The sequence below is a fragment of the Amphiura filiformis genome, chromosome 1, assembly GCF_039555335.1.
Source record: "Amphiura filiformis chromosome 1, Afil_fr2py, whole genome shotgun sequence".
In the NCBI taxonomy this organism is placed as follows: domain Eukaryota; kingdom Metazoa; phylum Echinodermata; class Ophiuroidea; order Amphilepidida; family Amphiuridae; genus Amphiura; species Amphiura filiformis.
Window position 1 is genome coordinate 67,337,554 of NC_092628.1, and position 21,199 is coordinate 67,358,752.

Consider the following 21,199-nt stretch of genomic DNA (forward strand, 5'->3'; position numbering starts at 1 on the left):
TGGCAGTGGCGTAACTACTAGACATTTTCATTTGGGGGGTAGCAAGCGGGGGCAAACATAATAAATGAGGGAGCAGGAGCTGTTTGGGTTTATAAGCGCGTCAACACCCTCTTTGCACTCCGGGTCGCACGGCAACACGGAGTGGGGGAGGCTTGGGGGGGTCTGACTCTTGGGATCTGCTTGGAATGTGTCCCAGTCGAGGACAGTGGCGTAGATTTCTTTTTGACATGGGGGATGGGGTTGAAAAATTGTCTTGAAGTATAGTGAATCCAGCACCTTTTGGCGACAAAAGAAGTTACATGAATGCACGCTTCGTGCAGGTTTGGCATCATTGAATATTGATGCTAAACTGGTGACATGGTACAAAAGTGCAATAAATTGGGTTTTTAAGGTTAAAATGACCAAATACCAGAAGTAGGCCAAGCGTTACCTTTTTTCATATGGAGGAAAGCAGGGCTCCCTCCCCCTAGGTACGCCACTGAGCCCTGGGGAGGGTAAAATTGGGTGCAAAGATTTTTGGCAAGCCGAGGGGAGCGAGCAATTTTTGGCAAAACGAGTGGGGGAGGGGGCAAGCTTTGGCACACATGATTTATGGGGCACCTTTTAAGGATAGACGAGGTATTATTGGTCGAAGCAGCCAAAAAATTGATTTTCATTATTTAACTCAATAATATTATTGAAAAATAACACTTTGATGTTTTGCAAAAGTTCATTCTACAAATCATATACTTTTGCTGGATTTATTGTTGTTAATGATTTATTTACGTTTTACGTAAGTGTTTCAGCCATCTTTACAACATACCACAGGACCTACAAAAGTATATCTGTGATATTTTAATTCTTCTACACGCCCCGCTACACGCTCGCTATGAAATGAACAATGCAATTGTTGCCTAAGCTCACTACCATTCGCAAGATGCTGAGAACTACCAAACCGCAACACCCCTTGATAAATTTGTGACTATTTTTGCATTTTTCTCAAAAAATAATAACACACTGATAACAAAAGTTATGAATATTATAGGGCAAGGAATCCAGTGAGTTAATACATTGGAATTTCAGTGACTCAAGACAAGCAGTACGTTATTTATGATAAGAAAAGAGGCACCACTAGAATGTACCTCATTTCTTAACATAGATAATGAACCACTTGTCTTGAATCACTGAAAGTTCAGTGAAGTAATTGCATTCCTTGCCCCATTAACAGTGGCATAACTAGGGTTGGTAGCGCCCGGGGCAAGAAACAAAACTGGCGTCCCACCCCTCCACGAGAATATCTTCGACGCCCCCCCCCAATTCTTGTTTTGGACAAATAAGGCCTACCACTAATTAATTTTGATTACTAGAAGTTGAATATTGGTCTTAAAATGTTCTTTCATTGACAATGTGTGCGGCTAGCTACGAAATGTTTGACTTTCATCACTTGGAGGGGCGCAGAATCGATGCTGAATTGGTCAATTTGGCGCCCCCTAAGGGTGGCGCCCAGGGCACGTTGTGCCACTGCCCAATAATATACATAACTTTTGTTACCAGTGTGTAGTTATTTTTTGAGAAAAATACCAAATTTGTCACAACATTTTTGTGACTAATTTTGCATTTACCAAAAATGCCAAATTAGTCACAAAAATGCCAAATTAGTCACAAAAATTTATCACAGGGTTCTGACTGGAGGGGGGCATTTGCATTTGCCCCCCGCCACTGGCAATAGATTAATAGAGTAAGGCAAAGTACACTGATCAATATGCATTTTGTTTGAAGTATTAATCAGACATACGGTTTTCATAATACATCAAGCTAAAATGATTGTAAAGGCTCAAGTTTTGCCAATATTTTGCTAAAAATCCATGCATAAATGTTCAGGGTACTTTTATTTTGCATACTTTTGCCTTGAAACTTAATCAAAGTATTTCTAATATGTTCTAATGTATTAAATAGTGAAGCCGACCTCTAATTTGCACAATTGCATAATTAATGAGCTAATTTGCATAAATGCCAATTATGCAAATTAGAGTGTGGCTTCACTATATAATACATTATTAGAACATATACATGTATGATATTAGAAACACTTTGACCAAGTTTCAAGGCAAAAGTATGCAAAATAAAAGTACCTGAACATTTATGCATGGATTTTAGCAAAATATTGGCAAAAATTACATATGTAAGGGGCATGGCCTGATTTAACTATATAAAATTTTCTTGATTGAATGACCTTTACCACCAATTCCCATCTGTGATGTTTCACGCCAGTATTTCGATTCATTTTGATATGAGAGCTAAAAATGTGATTTTCTAGCCCCATAGGAACACTGTGTATTAATTAATTGGTCAACCAAAAAGGTGCACCTTTTCATTCATAACATTCAAACTAAATGTTTCTGAGCCCTGAAATTTCACAGGGTGGATGAGAAAAATGGTATCTTTCTTCTGATACCAAAATTTATACCACTTCCGGTAAAATCTGGGGTTCTGGGGATGAGGCTATTAGCGATCGGGCTATACCCCTTTAATGAGCTTCTCCAGTCATTTTAGCTCATTAACTTTATTGATGATTATTAATCAAAAACAATAGGATACAAAGAAAATATAAATTGATATATTTTGAAAACTGTATGTCCGATTTGCTTCAAACAACAGGCATATTGATAAGTGTGTTTTGCTCTACTCAATCTGTTTACAACATGTTTAGAGCACTCCCGTAATGCCTCAAATACCCAGGGCCAGATTTACCATTGAGCCAGATGGGCCCGGCCCAGGGCCCCAAAAATTTGGGAGGTCCCCAATGTGGCCATGTGCATGTTTCTTTTTAGCCCGAAAACACCATGTTTTGAACCAAAATATGCTAAAATTTATTTTGGGCTACAATTGTCTAAAATTGATTTTTTTTTCGCACGCAAATGTCCTAGTAAAATCGATCTTATAGTAGGTCCCCTATTTATACTACAAAAACATTGTGCCACAATATTATTGTAAAATATTTGCAAACAATTTTGCAAAATATTTGTTAACATTGTTAGAATGTTTTGCAGGAAGTTGTCAAAATGTTTTTGAGTTATTTTATATACCCTTTATAGCCTGATATTTTCATTTTCTGGCAACCTTTCTATCCTTTTGCAAATGTTTTTATGTTTGCTGGGATATCACATGGATGTATATTGATTTACAGAGATACAGGCTCATTTCATTAGACTTCAATAATGGCATTTATTTGTACAATACTTGGCAACTAAATAACTATTATTTGTTGACTTGACTATCTATACATGACTTTGTAGCTTTCAATTACACTTATCAAAACACTAAGACACTTAAGGTAGAAACATCGGCTACGGTGTCATGCACAGATTTGGTTTAAAATGATACAGGATGTGTAGTTGGGTGAGAAAAACTTGCCTGCCAAGTTTTAATTTTTGCCAACAAAGCGTTTTTGAGTTATGCCATTTTTTATCATTAGAAAGCCCCATTGACTTTGCACATAAGTGGTTTTGACACTAAGCCTCGTTCACTAAAATTGGTAAAAGTTTGAAAATGGATACTATGTTTAAATATTATTTTTTCTCCTTTCTATCCCATTTATGGAACTGCTTTTTGGATCTTTTTATTACAAAAATGTTACCAAATAATATTAGTGACTTTTTTCCAATATATTGGTCAGTAATCTAGGGGATATTTGAAGGTAATGTTAGTACTTGCTCAAATTTTCTTGATTTGATCTAGAAACACTGAATGACCCAATTTCATAATTATTGTCTGAGCTAACCATAGGGCCAATTATAACAAACAAGGTGTCATATGAAAGGTTATTAAATTTAGAAACTTTTCTCGCCAGCTTTTTTTAATAAAGTGTTTCTATTTTAAGTTATGGGTGTTTCTAGATATCCCTAATTTAAAAAGAGAAAAAATTATTTTTCTCAAAAAATAAACACTTTATCCAAAAAATCTGGCGAGAGAATTTAGATATTAGGCTTATTAACCACCCCACAAACTATGGAGACCATATCACATTCCCTCTAGGCTAGCAATAATTATTAGTAGAAAAAATTAGGGAATTTTCAAAAAATAAAGAAAAACATAAGAAATGTTTAAATTTTCATGAAACATTATAAATAAGTGGAGTAAAGACTTATCTTCAATTGGTTATATATTTGAAATGGATACATAATTCTGATTTGAAATAGTGGCTATTTTCCTGCATGGGTCTATTATCCGATGCTCCTACCTTAAATGTTCATGCTGAAAAATATACTACTTTTGATCTATTCAAGGCAATTTTATGGTTTCAATTTTATTTCTCGTTACAATCTTAACATTGCAAAATAGGAATGTAGGTGTTGCTGATAATCACTCTTTATTTTTCTTATACTAAAGCAGTCAAGTTAGCTCAATTAATAAAGGGACGAAATCAAAACTCGATCAGCGGTTCCGGGCGCACAGTGTCGACACCCTGTGTTATAAATATTTTTTCCATACTCCGTTGGTGAGTGATTTCACCAAACGCAAGAAAAGGAGTCCTATCTGATTAGAAATTGATCGCTAGATCGCTCAGTACTGAATTACAAACTCATAATGTACAGATGTATTCAATTCTATTCAATCAATATTCTATTATTGACGCAGATAATGCAGATTGGGGCATTGTATTATAGACTTGTGATTTAATATTCTATACAGCACGTGGTCTGAGCTGAATGGACCTTTATAATAATTATGATTCTCAAACAGTTGAATATATGACAATTTTGATGTTCGATTTAAAATCTTTATGGTGAAAATGCAGTAAAATATATCCACAGCAACCAGCAATCGCCGCTTATTAGTGTATATCCAGTTAGTGTATTGGAAACAAAACCTGGGTTTTACCTGACAACAAATCAAATTTTCTTGTAAAGGCAACACCATATGGGGTACTGCGCAAATCGTAAAGATTGTAGAATAGAAACTCTGTGGTATATCTCATATTGTGTAAATGGTATGCTTAGCCTGAGTCGCTCGGTCTATATCGAAAAAATTCGCCATGCGTAGCTGTTGAAAAACGAGAGGATTCGCCGTACTATCACGGCAATTTTTGACACAAAGATATAGGGATGATGACGCTGTGGGCGGTTCTGTCCACAGTGTTCGAAATAAGCACTTGTCCTCTTGTCCAAAAATCACTGAGAACAACCATATTGAGCTATGTACATATCCACTGGACAACCACTATTTGGATTCTTTGCACTCAAAAACATGACATATATATTTGGGGGACAACCAAAATGTTTTGAGGACAAGCAGAATTCATGCTTTAATTGTCCTTGGGACAACCTCCTTATTTCGGACACTGTCTGTCCGGTTGCTATTGTTCTAAACAATGGAAACCGGACGGAACCGCCTGGAACCGGTGGCTGACCGCCGGTCGAGTTTTGATTTCATCCCTAAGACATTTTCATACTGCAGTGCTGTGTATTGTATTTTGAGTTGAGGTGAGTTAGTGTCCCTGCAGGTAGGTATGTTCTGTACCTGGGTTCTTTGTACTCTTGTGGGCTGATTCACTGCTGATTGTTCCAGTTTACCCGTATAAAATCTATGGAATTAATGCGCCAATCCTGGCTACAAAAGTTCGCTTTGTGGAGACTGATTAGGGTACTGCTCATGTATAGAGCAGTTTATCTGAATGATTTACTGTGTCTTTGATACAAACCGTGGTCAGTAATTATCTGTAAAGTACAATGATCTTATGTAATTGCACTACCGTATATTCTCTAATAAATGCTCCATTAATTCAGGGTCAGAATTTCATTTCACAGTGCGAGAATCAACCTTGATTCTTGCAGAATAAATTTGCGGGAATCATTTGATTCTTGCAAATCAACTTCTGTGTAAACTACAAACATTTGCAGGAATCAACTTTGATTCACGCAAATCTGTTTACGAGAGTCTTTGCGAGAATCGATTCTCTGATTCACGCCGAAATTCTGACCCTGTAAATTGCGGTCTTTGATACAATGGTGAATTCCCATTACAAACATTGCTAGTACCACATGCCAGTAGTGATGTGGTGCTCCACAAAGAATTAGGAATTTCTACAAATAATGTTAACACTGTTAATAACAATGGCTGAAAAAAAAATATGAAAGTGTTTATTACGGAGGGAGCATTTATTAGCAAAAATACAGTAGGCCTACATAAATCTCATTGATTACAATACAAAATTAATTATGGTGTACATTTATCACATTGTGTCTCATCAGTCAATCACCATACTCCATACAAACTTATTCAAAAGTTGAAGGATTTGTTATACAATTTCAACATGTTTCTGGGTCATCACATCTGGGGAAGTGGAGTAATCATGTGTCAATGCCCTCACTGGCAACAAATCTCACAATGCCACCCATACTAAACATCTTCTAAATCTTATTTTCAAGTGTTAAGGCTTCAGCCACATGTAGAGTTTACATAAACTGGGAATCTTAGGGCTGCTGCAGACTTTTTAGTATATGTAGAATATTCAAAGCAACATGTCTTCATTATTTAATCTAACGAATGTTTGATGACATAAAATCGATAATATATTTCTACCAGACATTCGACACAACATATTACCGATTTTACATCATCAAACATTTGTTAGAACTTAAAACATTACTGGAAATAGAATGAGATTGATAAAAATAATGATTACGAAGACATGCTGCATGGAATATTCTGCGTAACATACAGAGTCTGTATGACCAATTCGGTCGATTCACAATACGATGCGCCACCAGCGGTAGCTGGGGAAATGCCAAAATACGCAGTGCATCATGGGAAAATGTCGACATCTAAAGCCCGCGTAATACGAATACAACACAGGAACATGTATTTGTGTGTTTAAATGTCAATATATTATGTTACACACAAATGTACACTAAACAGCAGTTTACACTAATTGTAGTAGATCTATTGATCACGCGGAATCCTTCGTGGATCTGTCTTCAGCATTATTATTATCACACTCGCGTAAAAATCCAATGGTGGCTAGAAAGGCGATGTCGACCCAGGAGGTCAAAATATAGACTAGCAAGAGCAACCGTTGGCGGCGCATTGTATTGTGAATCGCGAGAATTGACCACACAGGTTCAAAACATCTCACCAATGACCACATTTCAGATTTCAATAAATAAATGTCCAATTAATGGGAATATAGCTACTATTTTGATTTTCAAACAATGGTTTGATAAATACACTTCAGGGTATTATAAAAAGTTACATCCAATTTGACAGCAAAGGATTTACATGTAGAAAAAGCCACAAATGATGAGAAGGTAAAAATGGTATATATATATCATAAAGTCAAATATAAAGTTATCATATTTAGTGACTAATCTCTACAGATTACCGCTAATAATGTTATCAGATTTTCATATGTGAGGAACCCAAACCACATGAGGCTTTTTACTTCATGAAATTGACTGTAATAACAAGTTGTGGTAATTTGCCTTTTTTTAAACACCCCCCCCCCCCACACACACACACAATTTCTTTACTTTGAAATGCAAAACATTTTAAATTTGCAAAAACAATTTTAATTTGAAAGTATTAAACTAAAAGTGTGCTAAATTATTGAACATCACATGTGTTTGGTTGCTATGGTGATTTAAATTGAACTATGACTACGAGTAAACTACAAGTAATAATGAAATGTGTGCAATATTTTGACCTGCCTATTTATGTTGGTATTATAGTACTATGCATAGCATGTAAGACCTGCCATATAGGACTCCCTGTGTTTATAAAAGAACTTATACTTAAGTTACAATTTAATATGGATTTGATAGTACATGTAAAAATAACTTCTAATGAAGTTGTAAAAAGTGAAAACTGCTCTGTATCAAGGGTAGCGCTAAGTTGCTTTTTGGGGTCCCGGACCCACCAAAATAGAGTTGGGACCCCCTGTTTTTAAGTTTTCTGCAAGTTCAGGGGTCCCTGCAGTCCCCCAGTTTTTAAATCTAGCGCTATTGCAGATATACTAGTTATGCTGCATTTGTGCAACTGGGACTCACCAAACTCTACTCCGGACCCCCTACTTTTTAATTTTTTTCAAGTTCGGGGGTCCCTGCGGACACTCGAGTGTTTAGTTCTAGCGCTACCCCTGCTCTGTATGCTGTTGAAAAGAAAGCTGATGAATAGGTCAAATAAACATGTAGACAATGGGAGTGAGGTTTATCCAGGGAACAATTTACTTAGACACTCTGGTCAGCTCATAATAGGTGGGACTTGTAACTTTGTAGATTGATATAGAATAGCGTACAAACAGCTTGGCACATCACCCACGTGAACCATGCTTTGTGTATTGCTCGACTGATGTGAGCTTTTGTAAATTCATGCAGGCATAAGGTGGGATTTTTGTTTTAATGGCAGGCCTCAATCAAGATAACAAACAGAACCAAGGCTTATATTAACCAGGCAGCAGGCACCCAGGCTTTTTTTACCCCATGGTTGCCAAGTTTTGGCTCCTGATGAGTCCAATATTTTACACTGCAAAATATAGGACCAGGAGCTATCTTTGGGACCAGATGCTCATTTTAGCTCCTGGTCCAGGCATACTTAATATAAGGCCTGAACAGAACATGAAAAATCTGACCACGCCTCTAAATTATTTAAAGGGACATTTAGAGATCCGTCAATCACAAACTAATCTAACATGCGCGCGATCTCAAAGATGGTGTAACATTTTAGTTTTCTTCATATTTTGACAATGATATATGGATTATCAACCATTTCTAAGCGACTTATAATATTTTACTGAATTTATGGTCCTCGATGGATCTCTAAAAGTCCCTTAAAAATATTTAGACAACATTACCTGAATTTTTTAAAATTTTGCAATACTGCCTTAATGGGGTCATAGTTTTGCAGTTTTACATTCATTTTTGGCTGGCCCTCCAGTGCAGGATAAACATGTAGAACTGTGTGCCGGATGGCGATATTTGTGCGTGTGTACTCCTGGCCAAAGCAGAGCATCATTATTCATCCATTCTGTGGGAGGGGTGGCACAGGAAAATTCCCTAGAATTGCTTAATTTTATGTTTAAAAAAAAAGAAACAGAAAGCACACATAATTGGTTATTGATGAAACAGTAGACTTCAGTGTTTAACTAAAATGCTAGTGAATTAATAAAATCAAGTCCTCATAATCTAACAGTGGGTATGACTGGCTACAGCTGTCTACAATACAATGCTCTAGCTGGATGCCAAATACTGATTGCATACATGTGTGTAAAAATAACATGAGAGTTTTCCTTCAGCGATTGTTAACACTGGTCCATTGGCTGTTGATTGGTCTCAGCCTCTTCATTATGATGGCTTTGTGCTAGTAGCTCATGTATGTCTGTATGTCCCATATCTTGAGCAAGTTCCACTGGTGTGATACCATTCATACTTGCTGTAATGTCTGCTCCAGCCTGGACTAGAATTTCACACACACTGTAATGACCTACAAAATAAGGAAAGTGAAAAAGTTTGTAAGGAGATCCTACAGTAAACATTACAGGGGGCAAATGCGTTGGGTGCCACCCTTGGGGGCACCCAAATGACCAATAACAGCACAAAAAAGATTATTTAAGACCGATTTTCAACTTCATTATGATCAAAATTAATTAGTGGTCGGCCCTATTTCTGCAAATGTACGCGAATTGTTTCCAAGAATGGGGGGCATTTGTATTCTAAGCCTTGGGCACCACAATACCTAGCTACGTCACTGGTCACAGTTTATATTGGAAAACGCATAGACCTGTTTCACAAACACCAACATTGATCTTATCAATGATTTCATCAACTTGTGTTTAATGTGTGGTAAATCAAACATAAGTTCAATTGTAAGGCTTTGTAAAATGTAGGCAGTCCCTTTTTGACAGTGAAGATATTCTCACCTTGCATAACAGCTAGATGTAGTGGTGTTGCTTGGTCACATTTTGGGTTGGCAGCATTAACATTAGCCTCGCCTTTACCAATTAACAATGTCACCATCTCCACATAACCCCAGTTAGCTGCAGCATGGAGGAGTGTTGCCAGATTCTCGGCATGGACTGTTTACATCTATCACACCTTTTACCTGGTGAGAAAATCAATATTTATATGAAAATATATATACATGCAGAGAACCAAATAGATTATAAGTGAATGGACAAACTCTGATTAAAGGTCCTTGACCTGATCGACAGCCTCAGTCATCCCCCATTTTTCTTCATCAAAATTGAGATCTTTGTATCAGAAGAAGCTCATGTTGTTCTCATTAACCCAGTGACATCTAATGCCAGAGATATTCTTCATTTAAATGGTGTGAACAAAAACGTAGCGAATTATGGTGTGCATGTACTATACTATGGGAATTGTTATCCACGTTGTTGCTTCTCATATCAAAACCGCTGGAACAATACAACTCAAAATGTGGAAAGATATTGTTTTAATGGTAGGCCTTAATTAATCTAAGATAGAAAACAGAACATACACCTATACAATATCAAAATTTTCTTTTGTATTGTTCACAACCCCATCAAATTTTTATTGAATATTTCACTTTTGCAATGACTGCATATTAGCTGAAAGCATAGCATTTATGATGTCATTATCATGCAGTGATGTCATAGCACGGCTGGCAAACCATTGCAGAAATCCTTCATGTAAATAACGTATAGATACATGTACTCTGTATGGTAACAACTATATTAACCAATGAGCGAATTAATTCCTACCTTAGAATTTTTAGATGGTACTCCATCTTTAATCAGCGAGTAAGTGACTGTATCAGGTCATGATCTTTTTGGCCTTTGATCTGATAACAAACTCCTAGATGCCTTGAACCGGCCCCTGTCTTTGTTCAAACTTTCAGGAGTCTACTGAAAATTCCGAGGTATTTCAATTCCTTGTGTTAAAATCATAAAGTTTCCATTTTTGTTGGTCCAAAGTTGATCACTCAGTAGAAGAACCATGATTACAAAGAATAATCATGATTCCAAATCAACTTTGGCCATAAGATTTTTAAGATGCTTGTAAAATTATTGAGAGATCATTATCTGCAATGACTTACCTTGGTGACTAGATAATGTAGAATATGTTGCTGTTTATGCATGATAGCTGCAAATACTAAAGTCCTTCCTTGTTCATCTCTTACACTAGCCACCACTTTGCCACTCTTGACAAGATAGTACAATACGCTGACATGACCAAGTCTCACTGCCTGAAATGCTCTCCTCTTCATCACATCTGCTGCAGAGCTTGGTTTCAGCCCATCCTCCTCCTCGCTTTCATTCATCAAATCTGATTTGAATCTGCGGTAGAATTTGACTATGTTGCTCCAAACATTTAATAGAAGAAAGGCTCGTAGAGCCAACATCCATTGCGCATAGTCTCGATTTCTAGTTGACATCTTGGCGTCAGTCAGCAAACGCTTGTATTCATGGGTCCTTTCTGATGAGAGAATGTCTAAAATGTTTAAGAATACATGTGGACCTTGTGCACTGCATAGTCTGGCAGGGTATTCCCTTAGCACAGCCAAAACTAGATGATTTAAATCAGACAAGTTGACATCACCTTGTTTGATGCCATCTTCAAATGCTATAGTTAATTCGTCACTTAGGATTCCAACTTCCATCTTGATGATATCAAGTCTCTGGTATTCTGGAAACTCTGTGAGCCAGAAGTGTGAAAAAGCGTACAAAGTTCTCACCATGATTGCACCAACTAGTTAGATCATTAACCATTTCATTTGACCTTGTGAGCCACTCGTTCACACAGCTGCTGTCCATATGTTGCAATGCATAATCAAAATTGCCATCAGGTATTGCAGCAGACACTTCACCACTACTTGGCCTATCACTACCACTGCTACTTGCTGTGGATGGCCTGGAGCTTTCCTGTGGAGATGATGACACTGGTGGCAGAGGGGTCTTCAACTTTCTGAAATCAAAGCTTGAAGGTGTCTGGGGACGTTTGAAAACACCAGTTGTCCTTGGCTTAGCCCCCTTTCCTGATGTTGGCGGAGGGCGCGGAATCAGAGAATTGCCATCACTAGCTGCTAGTGTTGAATTTGCACTGACTGCACCTTCCCCATAGAGGCTCATAGAACTCAAGGGCCTAGTTAAGTCTTCATTGTTATCTTCTTCATCACTATCTCGTATGGTCAATCGAGAGACGCATATCAAATCACGCAAATCTTTGACACTTCTAGACATTGTGCAATAGTTCCTGTAGGTCTATTCTAGTCAACAAAGATATATCAATTTTATTGTAAGCTAGTTGAATTTAAATCATCAGTACATCAGTGGTTGATGTTCATTTGAATTTGCAGCCTGATGTCCAAAACAAAGAGAGCGAAGGCCACGATTGATGGGAGCTTGAAGCGGACACGGAATGCCAGGTTGAAGAAGAAATTCAGGGTTCTTGACAAAAAAGCCAGCGCATCTGCTTCCATGGTCAATGCAACAATACAGATACCCTGCAATTGGACATAACAAAAAAACACAACTTGTAAACAGTGTTCATCAATTAAATTATTATATTGTTAGCCAATGCCCAGCAGACCTCAAATTTTAATTTTTTGGGCACCCATTTTCAAAGCCACTGGGTAAAGACAAGGGCAGTGGGCTGGGCACCAAGGCCAACAAGTAATGAAGAATGCCTTGAAGTTGACCAAGATTTGGGGGCACCAAGGCCCAAACTGAAAAAGTGCAGGCAATAATGGCCTCGGTGGCCCTGAAATTCAAGCCCTGATGCGCAGTATTGAATGAATCTACATCTGGTAAAAGGTATGTACTTTCATATCTGGGCATCAGACAGGTCATTTACATCATGAATGCCCCACTGGCTGCTATGTGGTGTGCAGTAATTGCTGGGAGTGACTGCTTATCAGCAATATGTTGGACAAGACCAAGATTTTGGAGACTCCTAACAGAAAGTCCTGGTTTTCAGTCAATTTTGTTATGATTTATATGGCCGGGCAGGTTGGCTATGTGCTTTGAACTTGCCACCCAGAAAAAGGTGGGGGTTAGTGTATTCCTTTTTTGCATCACTTGGTATTGTACAAATGTACATATTATTATGTTTTGATGGATCCAAGTGTATGGAAATATTGGATCCAAAACATAATAAGGATAAAATTGGATGCTTTACGCCAAATATTTATTGGTCTCGCTATGAGTTTTAAAATATTGGACTCGACTTTTTAAACTTATAGCTTGACCAATAAATATGGGCTCAATCGATCCAATTTTATATCAAACGTGGGTCATAAGCTAGTGATGAACAGATCCACCCTAGATCGGAAATTGCCAATCCCCATCCAAAAAATTTCAGATCGGTCTGATACTGATCCGATCCGATATTTAATAACAATCACGTAATTCATGTTAGGCTCGACTCAGAATGAATGACGACTGTGACACATTTACACTTCCATATGTATGCTCAGTAGCAGTAGTACAGTACATATACCGTATTCATTCCAATAAGCGCCCAGGGCGCTTAACAAAGTCATTTTGGGTGGGCGCTTATTTTTTACACTAGTTTTAGTCATCAATCACCGTCTGAAAGTATTTAGTTAGTGCGCCCTCATAAAATGTGTCCATATATTTTGACACCACTTTTTTGAGGGCGCACTAACTGGGAGTAAATATGGCGGCCGTCATCAAAAAATACGATTTTGAGTTAGAATCACGTCAAACTTGGCCTTTAAAGGCATTTGCAGGTGGTTATTGTGAAGTATTTATGATATATATATACATCTGCCCACTCTGAAATAGCGTCATAATTTAATTTTGGTGCACATTTTGGATACGTTTGATGCTCAATTTCCCACATGATGCATGTAATGTCACTCGACAGGTAAGCTTACTGGAAGTATTTTGACAACATTGGATGGGCGGTTAATAATTTCATATTGTGTTTGTTGCAAAGTCGCTGGGTGGGCGCTTATTGGGGCACGGGCGGTTATTGGAACGAATACGGTATTTAGTATTTACCTTGAAAGAATTTATACTTGATATCACACGAAATAATTCATTTATGCCAACTTGGCGTAGTTGTAAACAAACATGTGTACCATTTAAGCTATACACACAGCATGTGTAGCACATAGTTCTAGGCTAGCGATATGGCGCTAATGTGGTAAAGGGTGCAGAAATCGGCGAAACTTTGACAATAATTTTGCCTTTTTGGACACTAAAATGCATTCGATCCTTAATTTTGTTTCAACCTAGTCTTAAATTAGCAAGCACAATAAGGTTGGTACCACTTTTATATACATTGATGAAATTTTTAATAATTTGTTTCAAATTTCTGACCCGCGCAAATCGTTAAGTGTGTATTTCCCCTGGGGTATTTCCCATTCACATCCAAAATGGCGTAAGCCAGTCCTTATACATAGGTACGGCGTATATATACCTGATCTCATGTACCAATACCTTGTGTATTGGTACATGATTCGGCGGGTATACTTCAGCAATAGCGAATAAGTGGTCGTTTTTTACTCTTTTCAAAAGCGTCACATGTACACCAAATACAGCCCCGAAATGGTCTACTTTTAGCGTGCCTTAACTCGAAACAGTTTAGTCAAAGTTAAAATGCGATCCCCAACCCTTTGCTTACCTTGGACGAATTTGCAGTATTTTCCGCTAGCTCCGTGTTGAAAAATGTCCGGTACTTGCCCGGTACAAACATAGAAATGGCCACATTTGCTTCAGTCCTGGTATGAATATTTCTTCCGTAATCCAATGGTTCCAACGTGGGCATCACGATGATAGTCTCCTACACAACCAGATTGTGTCGGCCTGACGCTCGTCGATCCTAAAAGTGAGGACAGCGTGAGCTCTTACCATGGACAAGTTTCTAACTTTCTTGGAGTGAACTGACTGAAGACTGAAGACCTGCGTAAAAGTCTGTTCGACAAAGGCAATAAGGATGATTGACAGCGCCGTTCATTGGGCGGAGCCATTATATTACGTCATGACAGCAGACAGGTTGCGCTGTTCTCTGACCTTGACTGTTCGTCACGTGAGACATACCGTGACCTGGGTACACGATACAAAGCTGGGGGATGCGATTGCGGCCGCCATTTTGACACGCTGGTATCTACTCTTCAGAAAAATTACTTTTGGTGACGTTTTATATCAAACAATTTTCGATAACGGATTTCTACTAGGATTTCAATTTTTATTAATGAAGGTGCATGTAGTTTTGAGGAATAACACGGGATGTTTGAGTTTTATTTCAACTGGTGGTGTAGGAAGGTGAGTGAATTCGTGAATGAGGCCGGGATTGAGGTTTCGTTGTTTCAACGATCCGATAGTAGGATCTAAAGCGTAGGCTAAAATGTCTAATGACGCCATGTTTACATGAAAACATTAGCTGTTGCGAGGTCAGTGTCGTTGAATTTGTTACCTAAATTCCTTTCAGGATATTCTGATTTCACTTATTTATGATGTGTACGAAAATTCACCATATAAACTCAAAAGTGTGAATGCAAGCTGTTATTGCTGACAATAGAAACATTGTTGCAAGGTCATTAAAAACAGGTATGTATTACAGGCGTACTTTGGCGAAAGCGAGATACAGGCCAGTTAGGCAGTCTCACGGCGTATATAGGACTGGCAAGCCGAGTCTAATAATTACTCTTAATATTTAACAATTCATCAGTTGTGTCAACTTTGAGCAAACTAACATGCTGAAAAGTAACTTTTGGCTGCAGATCTTTGGTTGTCCGCCGGACGATAGCCAAAATAATTAATTCTCGATCATGAGAGCCAACTTGGCCAGCACAGTTATTTGCGTCGAGCTTACTACGCAAATACCGGCGCTTACGGCGCAAACACAGCTTCTGAGAATTGACCATCACATGGTCATGGTCGTCGTTGCTAGGCAAGCCAAGGTCAAGGTTCGGTCATGCAGGTCGCGCGATCGTGGACGTGGTATTCTATGAAAAGTACGCTGACGCAGAAGGTACATCCTCTCATGATCAAGAATTTGTTGTTTTGACTATAGCATGCATGGGATGACTAGAGTAGTCAGGCTCACATCACACACTATAGGTGGCGCTATTCGTCCATAGGGGAGTGGAATGTGCCTGTACGGTCCAAAAATGGCTTTACTGTGGGGCTCAATGGAAAAAATTACTAAAAATTAATTTTGACAACCAAAACCTAAGTGATGTTGACTTATGTTGGTACTGGCATAATAATGGATTCATAAGCTATCACATAGTGCAATCTATGTTCCACCAAGTGGGACGCTTTCGTTAAAGCGCAAAAGCAATTTGTGTGCAAATCAAGACCATCCAAAACAGCTTTCTTACAGTAAAGAATAGGAGGTCATCTGGGGTCACATACAGTAGTGTACATTGTACATGTGCCTGCTGTCACAATTTCACACACAAAATTTTGGACAATTTGGTGACACTATTTTGTCTGTAGCTTCAAAAGTATATGCACTAGAAACATGATTGACCCCTTATTGTTTAGGTAATTTGATTCTCTTTCAAATGAAAGAACTTTCAGCTAAAAATATTGAACTTCAAAATTTTATGAACATACCTAACTAGAGTAGACATGATCACATTTTGAACATGTGAGGGCGGGCTTCATTAAGCTTAGTTGTGCACCAAGATCCTGTCTTAACTGTGTAATCCAATAGGAAAATGAACAAAATTTGGATTTTGACCCTCAAAACTCCAACCTAGCATGATTTTTTTTAAACTGCATTTTAATAATATTTGATACTATCAAGTAATGAAAGCCACATTTCATGAAACATTTGCGAAAGTTTTGTAAAATGGCCCTTCGTGCTCAAAAATTCCGCCATAAAATACATACACACATGTTATGACATAGGAAGCCATTGATAATGCTGGGACACACAATTTGGCCCATTTTAGGACATTCAGGCAAGCATACTTTTCCTCATAACATTGCCAATTATAGGCCTACATACATGATTGACCCCTCATTTTTTAAGTTAAATGATTCTCTTTTTAATGAAAACAATTTTAGATGAATTTATTAAATTTCAAAATTTTATGAACATGCCTAACTAGAGTAGAGAGCATTATTTTCGGTTGTCCGGTGCATGTTTTGCCCTGGCCCTTTGGTTGTCCCGGGCGAACGGACAACCAAAATTTCGAACACTGCCTCTCAATCACACTTCCAGTTAGAACTTCTGTTGGGCGTATTTGAAGAAGATTATGGTTAAACTTATTATATAGGGTGGAGTAGCAGAATTCTGCAGCCCTGTCCTGCGTACTTGTTGTAATGATTTGTGTATATTTTACCAGTCAAATTCTTCAGTCATTCTTTACGTTTAGAACGTACTAAATTACACTTTACCTTTTATTTGAGCAGTAAATTATACAAATACATTCAGGGTATAATTTAATTCACATTCCTCCCCCAGATTCGATTTTCTGGTCAAATTTGCTGAGGCGAATCGATCGGAAAAATTTCCAAAACCGAAGATATGTTGCACGTGTTTCTATTTATTTTAGGTTGGGTATGTGCAATTTTTGAGAATCAAAATCAAGCTAAAATTTTATAAAACATTATTCTTTTAAGTTATATAAGATATTTTAATAAACATCTCTATGTAGCTGATAATGAAGCATTTTTGCCATATTCAGAAGATTTATTTTAGACTGTAATTTTTTTACAATAACAAACGCTAACAAGAGCAACTGCTCTGAAACGAGTACTTTAATTGGTTTGCCAGATCATCCTGCATTAATTTCAACAAATAGTGAACGTTGTAAGAGAAAGACAGCCAAGTCAAGTGGGCGTAAAATAGTTGAAAGGTCAAACAAAACAGCTGATTGATTTGTATGCTTATTATGTTTTTGCAGTAACAACCAGCAGTTGTGATTGTGAGTCTGATATTAATTGGTGAGCCTTTTAATACTTGCTTCATGATGGACATTCGATTTGATGGGAAAAGAGCTCTTGTTACCGGAGCAGGAAAAGGTAGGGTAGGACTACCAATTATCGGACACTCTGACACTTAAGCAATTTGCTCAATATTTAAAAAACTGAAGAATATTTCCCCAACTATAGAACATCCACGTAATGACCAAAGACAGCCCTAAATGTAACATAAAATTTGAATTGATGAGACAAGCCATTATAGATATATGGATTGAAAACCACATTGAGGCATCTTGCCAGTTATCGGACGCCTATGATATAAAATTGGATCGGTTGAGCCCATATTTATTAAGTCGAGCTATGAGTTTTAAAATATTGGACGAGGCGTAGTCGAGTCAATATTTACAACTCATAGCGAGAACAATAAATATTGGGCGTAAAGCATCCAATTTTATCATTATTATGTTTTGGATCCAATATTATCACAACTTGGATCCATCAAAACATAATAATGCCAGTTATCGGACACTACGCAGCCAGTTACCGGACACCCGCAAAACTAACGGCACACATCTATTTTTTCAACTCAACCCAATGCAGTTAAGTTTGTGTCTATTCCTTCATGATTGTGGGTTATATTTGGACATTGTCTGATACTTCACGGTGGCATTTTCCCCACCGCAAACCACATTTAGGTACAATGTAGGCCTATACATTGTAGGCGCATCAACTATTTTAATCATAACATTATAATATAACTTAAACTTAACATCAAACCCTATTTGCGTTCTCAACTAAGCTAAAATACACCTAACATAGTGCAACATGTTAATTGACATACAGCGCCGGCTGGCTGGCAACTGTTTATATATGAAGGCCAGAGGGTGTCCGGTAATTGGGCATGCGCAAATTTTACAAGCCAATTATCGGACACTTCATTCAGCCGAAGCGTTGTTAGCAACGGTCATGTCAGATGTTGCTGCAGAAACTACACAGTTTTACAAACATAATAATAAAAATATATCAGTTTTAGTAAATTATGAAAAGCTCAAGACCCACACAAATTGGTCATGCGAATTACGCTACCTCATAAGTAACATGTTTTTAATAATAAAGAGGCATACTCAGTCCATTCTCGCTTTCGTATTTGCGAAATAATAATAACGGAACCAGCTGCAAGGCAGCCATTTATGCAGTAAGTATCCGTTCTTTCATTTGATGCGATATAAATTCATGTTGACTTGAAGAAACAACTCCACATGGTCCAAACCATGTAATCGTCCGATAACTGGCATTGTCCGATAATTGGTAGTCCTACCCTATATATCATCTTTTTAATAACTTAAATAAGCTTATTCGTTTTTTACATGTGATGTTTATAAATTAAAAAGGGCATTTACATAATGTTTATGTACCAAATATTTCTTGCAGATTAATTCGTTTAGCAACAATATCGTCAATTTTTAATTACGTTCTGGAATACCAGAACGAAATCACAACAGTGGCCTAGGCTATGGAGCAGAGTATAAATACACATCATGCATAACTGCATAAGCATAAAATCGGAATCAACTGAAATTTTGGGAATAAGCTTTTTCATGGATATCTACTGAAAAATGTCATAAAAAGAGGATGCTAGGATCACGAAATCCTCCTTTAAGGCTTTAAAGCTTACTAAAAATCACTAATTAAAATCATGATGATGTATAAACCATGATACTATATTTTGCAGTAAACCTTTGATGAAAGCATAATAACGCACTTGTCTCTGATTGGCTGCAGAGAGGCGATCTGCTGTTGCCGAGTGGAAACTTATGAATGTGTCATACGCGTTATTAGCTCTGACTTTGGACATCCATTACATTTCACTACCTGGAGAGAATTGATCAAAAATTGAATTCCCTCCTCAGGTTCGTATCTGTCAATGAGTTGACCAGATCACAAGGATGTCATTTAATATAGCTAGAGGCAGTATATAACACAAATGGGTCAATGAGTTAAATAAAAATGACCTTGTGTGGTATTTGGTTCCCAGGAAGTGAGTTTTGCCTGAGGCAATTTGTGGTTAAATGTTGATCCCTCACTACAATCTGAGTTATTTCCGTCGATTTGGTTGAAAAAGGAGGTGAGACATGATCAAATCTCTCCAGGTATTAAACAAAAGCGTAATGTCACGGTAGTGCACGCTCTCGTCAAAGGTTTGCTGCAAAATATTATAAATAATGATAATGAACATGAGCGATGCTGACATTAGACCCAGGACTTTAGACCACCTGATCTATATAACTATATTTAAAGGTTAAGATTACTAATTTATCAAAGTGAACTTTCTCAACAAGGTTAGATTTGTTTTCAACTGTACAAACATAGCCTACCCTTTTATTCCATCAGACAAGGTTTATTTTGTTTCAAAATTCATGTTTTATTATAGCTATTTTTGACATAAAACTAAAAGAGTTTGATGCAAATCTGGTGATACCAGCTCTAAAGCTTGTTTTCAAAAATTGTTTAGGCCTTGTTTTTACCCCATAATTTCCCTCATTTATCGAAGCCCTGCTCTCCTTCCAATACATTAAACCGTGGCTCCAAAGTGTTTTAACACTTTAGTGTAGTACCACCTTAAAAGGTGGTACTGCACCCCCTGATAAATTTTGTGACTAATTTTGCATTTTTCTCAATAAATAACTACACACTGGTTAGCTCGAGATACTCTAGCTAAAATACAGGTTTACATTTACTATCTTACATTATCTTGCTGTATTTCAGCTAGAGCTCCAAACGACAAGCTTCCGGTTTTTTTGGAGAACAATACTGTTACGTAAGATGAAGAAGAAACCATACTCGGAGCCCGCCCTACTCATTATTTCATTGTACTTATTGCAATTTGCCTCCACACATTACGTAATCAACACAAAGCTTTTGTGATGATTAGTGAGTGGATAAGAAATTGACAGTGGAGGATACGAAGGACACGGCGATTGATAGTTGTCAATCATGAATTGCCGCAACGTATTAATATTTTACTGCATGGCATTCCACAAACACCAAGACAAATTATGCCGTATTTTTCCAAAGATCATCTCATATGAAGTAAGCTGAATGCGATCTGTACTTTTGTAACATTCCGATCGCTTTTGATCACCTATTATCGGCGTATTTGCTTGAAAACACGTGAGTTCATGTTGTGTAAACATAATTAGCATCTACACAAATGAAATTACGATGCAATACAATGCAATTTGAATCCGCAGCAGATCTATAGAAATAACGTTGCCCGGTTTTATGCAGAATTAGACCCTGTCTGACACTGGTACCGGGTAACAAAATTTATGTATATTA

General features: G+C 37.5%; 2 protein-coding genes across 2 annotated transcripts in view; one reads left to right on the forward strand and one right to left on the reverse strand.

Annotated features, from left to right (window-relative positions):
* Positions 1–8,118: 8,118 nt before the first annotated feature.
* Positions 8,119–17,468, reverse strand: LOC140151578 (uncharacterized). The gene is given in 6 exon segments (XM_072173976.1): positions 8,119–9,456; positions 9,893–10,020; positions 10,022–10,074; positions 11,050–11,670; positions 11,672–12,456; positions 17,333–17,468. Coding segments are annotated over 5 exon segments (1,506 nt in total). The 5' UTR covers positions 12,194–12,456; positions 17,333–17,468; the 3' UTR covers positions 8,119–9,274.
* A 223-nt stretch (positions 17,469–17,691) lies between these two features.
* Positions 17,692–21,199, forward strand: part of LOC140151588 (L-xylulose reductase-like) — a 41,854-nt gene continuing 38,346 nt past the window's right edge. Inside the window, exon 1 of the mRNA XM_072173984.1 lies at positions 17,692–17,959. Within this exon, the coding sequence (XP_072030085.1) occupies positions 17,905–17,959 (55 nt within the window). The 5' untranslated portion in view covers positions 17,692–17,904. The remainder of the gene's footprint in view (positions 17,960–21,199) is intronic.